The 6,000-nt window shown below is 38.4% G+C and overlaps 1 protein-coding gene across 1 annotated transcript in view; it reads right to left on the reverse strand.

The window, feature by feature from the left end:
• Positions 1-4,887, reverse strand: part of LOC117403140 (G protein-coupled receptor 137Ba-like) — a 23,143-nt gene extending 18,256 nt beyond the window's left edge. The window contains exon 1 of the mRNA XM_034005159.3: positions 4,359-4,887. Within this exon, the coding sequence (XP_033861050.3) occupies positions 4,359-4,727 (369 nt within the window). The 5' untranslated portion in view covers positions 4,728-4,887. The remainder of the gene's footprint in view (positions 1-4,358) is intronic.
• Positions 4,888-6,000: the final 1,113 nt, after the last annotated feature.

Below are 6,000 nucleotides of genomic sequence, written 5' to 3' on the forward strand. Positions count from 1 at the left end.
GCATTAGTTTGTATGATGTTTTGAAGCTTGATAAATTGTGGTTTGTTTCCGTTTTCAAAAGATAATTATCGTGAAGACGGAAATAAGCATAATTATCTCGTGAAAAGATAAATAAGTATTACTGACCCTTACAATACAAATAGAAACTATCCGAATGAAAATAGGGGAATGACTGAGGCAAATTTGAGAATTACTTCAAACCAGTGAACGAGGAACAGGAACCAGCAAATATTACAGCTCCGAAAACTCAGAGCACACGTAACAAATCACAGGGAGGCAGTACAACTAGACTAAGCAATACATGTCTTTATACATAATGCGGGCCTGGGTAAGAAAGCCTATCACTTGATAAAGGACAAAAAGCATATCTGCCCAGTCATTTTCCAGTTTTCCCATGGTTGTACTATGCCTTTCCCATAGTTTACCAGGGATTGTCATGTTTTTAAATGTGCTTTACCCTACTGCTCTGAGCTTTACAATGCTTACCTATGCTTTACCTTGCTTTCGCAGTGCTTTAGTACACTTTACTATGCCTTTACTGTGGTACTTTTATAAGGGAACAGCACATGTTAAAACACTCATATTCACTGAATTCAATTGTTTTTAGAAAGTACATATCACAACAGTTCAGGCACATCCAGTTCATTGATAGTGAAGCTAGAGCAAAGACACCTACTTATCAATGACAATTACAGGCATGCATTTCTGCAAATTATTTACTGGCTTCACATATTATTAACTTTAATGGAACTGCACAGTATATCATTTTTCTATTTTTCTAACTGTGTTCTTTGTTGCACTTTGGTTTTCATTGTATGTTAGCTGCTTGCTTGTTGATATCCATGCTTTAGTATGCTGAAGAACCAGATGACTACAAGATATTAAACTGCCAGTGCTGTTGTCAGAAACTCTTTAAAGAACTCGCTATTCCAGATTTTTGAAGGAGTCACCTTTCTACTGTAACTGCTGTCTGTTAGTGCACTAATGCAGTGCCAGTTAGACCGGTAGGTTAGGTATTTATGAATGAGTAGACTTTTTTATTTTGTTTATTTTATTTGCTTTAAAATCACAAAGTTCTAATGTACAATGAGTGGCAAAACAATTATTCAAGAACCATAAAAAAACATTTTAGTCCCATATACCAAACAGGACAAAATAGCACCCCTGTACATTGTAATAATGATATTGCAACCGCATGGCAATAAATGGCTAAGGATGGGAGTTTTGCCTACAAGTGACAGCAAAAAATGAAATATATTAAAGTAATTTAAACTTTAAAAGAACTACCATATTTGCAGAAATTACCTATTGTCACCTATTTTACATGTATATTTTATGTAGGTCCCTTTGGGAATTTTCCTACTTGGATCCATTTTTTAATCTGAGCCATCTTTTAACAATATCACATTTTAATATTTATCAGATCTCCATAATGCAAAACAAGACACTGAAGACTGACGTTATTTAACAATGGTGCTCACATTAAAAAACAGATGCAAAAAATGAAAAATGACCTTAAAATAAGCAAAATTACAAAGAATTCAATAATCCTGGAAAAAAAGAAAAATGTGGCAATTGACAAGTTCATTTCTGCAATTATACCGTTTGATAGTTCTGGTAAAGGTTAAACAACTTACGTAGTCAATATTTTATTTTTGGCTGTCATATAGGCCCTTGTCCCTTGGCTCTGACAGAGTACATTCATATTCCAGCAAACACTCAGCAATGTAAGAATGGTCTTCAGTACACCACCAACCTATATTGAGGTAGGCAGTGGTGGTCAAGGTAAACCCTCACTGGTATAAAGGCCTATTAATGAAAACTTGTCTAGCTACTTTTGTAGGACCAGCTACTTTTATTATTTGTTTATTTAGCAGACACCTTTATCCAAGGTGACTTACAGAGACTAGGGTGTGTGAACTATGCATCAGCTGCAGAGTCACTTACAATTACGTCTCACCCGAAAGACGGAGCACAAGGAGGTTAACTGACTTGCTCAGGGTCACACAATGAGTCAGTGGCTGAGGTGGGATTTGAACCAGGGACCTTCTGGTTACAAGCCCTTTTCTTTAACCACTGGACCACACAGCCTCACAGCTACACAGCTATTCAGCCAGGATTGTTACAATATATATTTGTAGACACTGATGACTACACTGCAGGCAGCTTTCCTCAACTCATCCCTGTTATAATTCCCTCTTTGGGATTTAGATTATGTATTCGCATTCTACACTCCCAGTAGTGTTTAATTTGTGACCCAGTACTGTGTTACTGAGCCTAGTTTTGAGAAATCCCTTATATGCATACCCTATCCCATATGGGAGAATGAAGGACATTTAAGCTACATCTGGCATTTGCTTAAAATCTTATCAGTCTCATTTTTGCACACGTAGCTTTCCTCACTTTCTTGTAGTGTGTGACGCAGCTGCTGCTCCATCCCCGAGAGCATAAAGGAGCTGCTCACACTGACAACGATGTCATTTTCCTTGGAGGATTGCGACCATGAACATTATTTCAGGGAACCAGTGTTATGATAATAATCTAACGTTCCGTTTCAAGTAGTGAATATTAACCATTTCAATGGATGAAGTATACCCAAGCTGTCGCAAGGGCATGGTGGTACCTCACTGAGCTACAAAGCTGAGCTGAAACCGCCTTGTGCTAGTAATCAGCAACCAGCAATAGCTGGAAGAGAAATACGATGAAACCTCACCTAATGTTCTGTTGTGAGGGTGGACTGGGAAGCCATCCTCAGCATTCTAGTGCCGAAAACAGGGTTATGTGGATCTACGACATTCAGTTGGTAGAACCTAGTAAAAGTATGGGGGGAAGCCCACACTGCTGCATTGCATATACACAGAAATGTGAGCAATACACAGAAATGAACATCCCACCTGCTTTGGGGGGTGTAGTTCAGATACATTCTATGACCTAGGTACCCTTGCACATTTGAGCACGAGAGAGAGAAATATTGAACATAACTAAACAATATATATTAAATAGGCTTCAATTAGCTGGGTTCAGTTTTGTGCCATGGCTTTGCAGTATGATTACAATGAAGTACAGTACAGGAAAATGGATGCAAGAACTAAATGGATTACTGAAGTTGAGGAGCAATCAGAGAGGACGTGCACCAGTAGATTACTAAAAGTTATAAATCAAAATTATAAGTTAACAGCTGATCAGAGGAGATTTTGACCAGCTATGATCAAATCATAAACTCTCTCTCTCTCTCTCTCTCTCTCCTCTCTCCTCTCTCTCTCTCTCTCTCTCTCTCTCTCTCTCTCTCTCTCTCTCTCTCTCTCTCTCTCTCTCTCTCTCTCTCTCTCTCTCTCTCTCTCTCTCTCTCTCTCTCTCTCTCTCTCTCTCTCTCTCTATATATATATCTATATCTCAAAACTCCCCTGGATATTCAAGTCATGTTTCTTGTGGTGAAGTCATAGCAGGCTGAATTTACAAAGATCCTTTATGAGGGGTATGTGATCTGTGACTTGTTGCTGCTTGCCTAGGCTGCGATTTAAAAATAGGAATTTTTTTCACAAGATTTTAATTTATGTAATTAAATAGAAGCAGTTGACCAGAGCAGAAAACACTTGACAATGCTGAGCTGCTTATTTATTAAGCAACAAAGAGAGCTACAGATGGTACGCATGCCCAGTGATTACTGTTTAGCATCCTTGTGCTGCCCTGGAATTGTCAAATGTTTGCAGTTCATCCCTCAGTATAACAGAACCTTACCAATGGAAAGGGTGGTGCAGTGGTTCACATGCAAAACAAACATACAAAACTTACATGCAGTACAATTAGTATAATTGGCAATTCTGCTGGGAGAAGTCCAGAAGTAAATAGCTGGGAGATTGGTCATTAGGTTTGTCATTTGGCCAAGTATTCAGTTGGTTTGTACTGTATCACTTTATGTTGTCATATTATAAATAATGTTCTGATTTCAAAGTTGATCATGATAAATTTGCACAGTCATTTTGCACTTTTCCATGCTGTTTCCATGTGTATAACCGGTATTTATAGTTGTATATACAATAGTTTGGAGCCAATGTTCGCAATTCATCTTTTAACAAATATTATTTTTTGAAGATAACTCTAGATTCTCATGCCTGTCAACTTTGCCCCCAAGTGAACAATAATCTACATCACAAAGCCACTACAAACAATTTGGCACAACTGAGTACAGGTTAGGTATGAGGTGTGCTTGCAGAGATGTGAGTGGAGGCTGTCAGGAGACTTGCCACTACCGTGTCTAAGCCTTTGCCATTACCCCTCACCATTCACATGTCCTAAAACAGCAACAATTTTAAGATAAATAAATCAAATGTGAAGGCATACAGCTATATAGTACTAACCTGTGCAAAGTAAAGGTTCATCAGGCTGAGAGTGAAGAACTGCAGGCACACAGGGAAGCAGTAGAGCAGCCAGAAGACGAAGGGGCTCAGCGAGTTGGCTGTCACAAAGTTCCTGAAGTAATATGAGAAGAGCACCGTCCGCAGGCCTGCCCAGAGCAGACAAAGAAAGAGGAAGACAGTCTGGTAGCTGAAGCGCTTGTGCCTGTAGTGGAGGATCAACCAGAGCTGGATGTAGACAAAAAGAAAGAGCAGCGAGTAGAAGACAGTGTAGGCGATTGTCAGGCCCAGCTTCACATAAGGGGGCACGGCCGGGCTCAGGGTAGGGGGCTGAGTATCATTCGTCGTGAGGTCCCGCACTGGTGCTTCCATCACCCTGACAACAAGCCTACTTCTTTTTAGTACAACCTGTTCCCAGTCCCTGGATAAGCTCCATGCAGTCTGAAAGAAACACACACTCTAGCAGAGAAAAAGAAAACAAGCCTCACTTCCTCCTTCTGCAGAACAGTGACGTCCAGAGGCTCAGCACATGATCTCTATTGAGAATGAATCATTTGTCAGCAATTGGCAGGAAACAGAAATCTGCTCTCTGTGGGCAATCCCCAAACAATCCACAAGCACTGATATTTGTTTAAACCATTTAAAGGGGCTTACCATCTGTGTGTTGAGGTTTTAATAAATGCTTTCCTGACCAATAAGTTTGTTACTTCCTGTTGGGATATTTATTTTTTTATTATTTTTTTTTTAACAACTGAGACTGAAAGAGATTAAAAATCAAAAAGGTGTTTTACTCTTTCAGTGTTGCAGACCTGTAAGAGGTCTAGGAAGAATATCTGATCTGCTATGTATTGAAGAATCGAACCAGGGCAAAATGTATGTAGTTAAAGTAATTTGATATTTTGTGTCTACTTTTCTCGCCATTGTACTGTGTACATTAAATTAAATTGGTTGGAAAACCAGAACCAGTACCATGAAATAATACTTAAGTCCCTGTCCAACAGTATCTAGGTTCTCAAATGTTAAGTTTTAAAAACAAATTGTACTGCTCCTTTTGACATGGGAAAGGCATGGCAGCATTAAAATTACTGTCCACATTTATTGTGGTAAACTTTTTGATATTCTGACTTCCAGGACTTTGTTGTAATGGAGATGCTACATCATAATTCACCATTCCCTGGTAAAAAATAAATATATATCAAAGAATAAGTAAAGCAAAAGAGTAGATCACCATGTTCCAGTATCACGTTCTGACGCAGATGTTAAACAAAGATGTAATATTGCCTCTACTGTACATATAAATAGATATGCCTGATCCTCTGCTGACAAGTATCCCATATCATTTTGGTATGATTTTGTTCTGCTTTATTTATTTATCATTTTTAAATCTGTCCAGGTTGCAGATGGTTATGTAGTATTACTTTCATTACCACAAATTAATATCGTCAAAATTTGTAGAGATTTACAACATTGTGTCTGTGTCATCCTTTTTAAACATCACAAAACAAAGATAAGCTCTTTGACCTTCCTCATAAAGAGTCAAGAGTTGGATATATTTAGACAGAAAGTATTATCCTGCTATATTGTACATGCTAAGCCTGTGCTATTTTTTTTTTTACTTTCTTTTGAAGTTGTTATGTAAAATGAG

The sequence above is a fragment of the Acipenser ruthenus genome, chromosome 5 (genome assembly GCF_902713425.1).
Source record: "Acipenser ruthenus chromosome 5, fAciRut3.2 maternal haplotype, whole genome shotgun sequence".
NCBI classification, from domain to species: Eukaryota; Metazoa; Chordata; class Actinopteri; order Acipenseriformes; family Acipenseridae; genus Acipenser; species Acipenser ruthenus.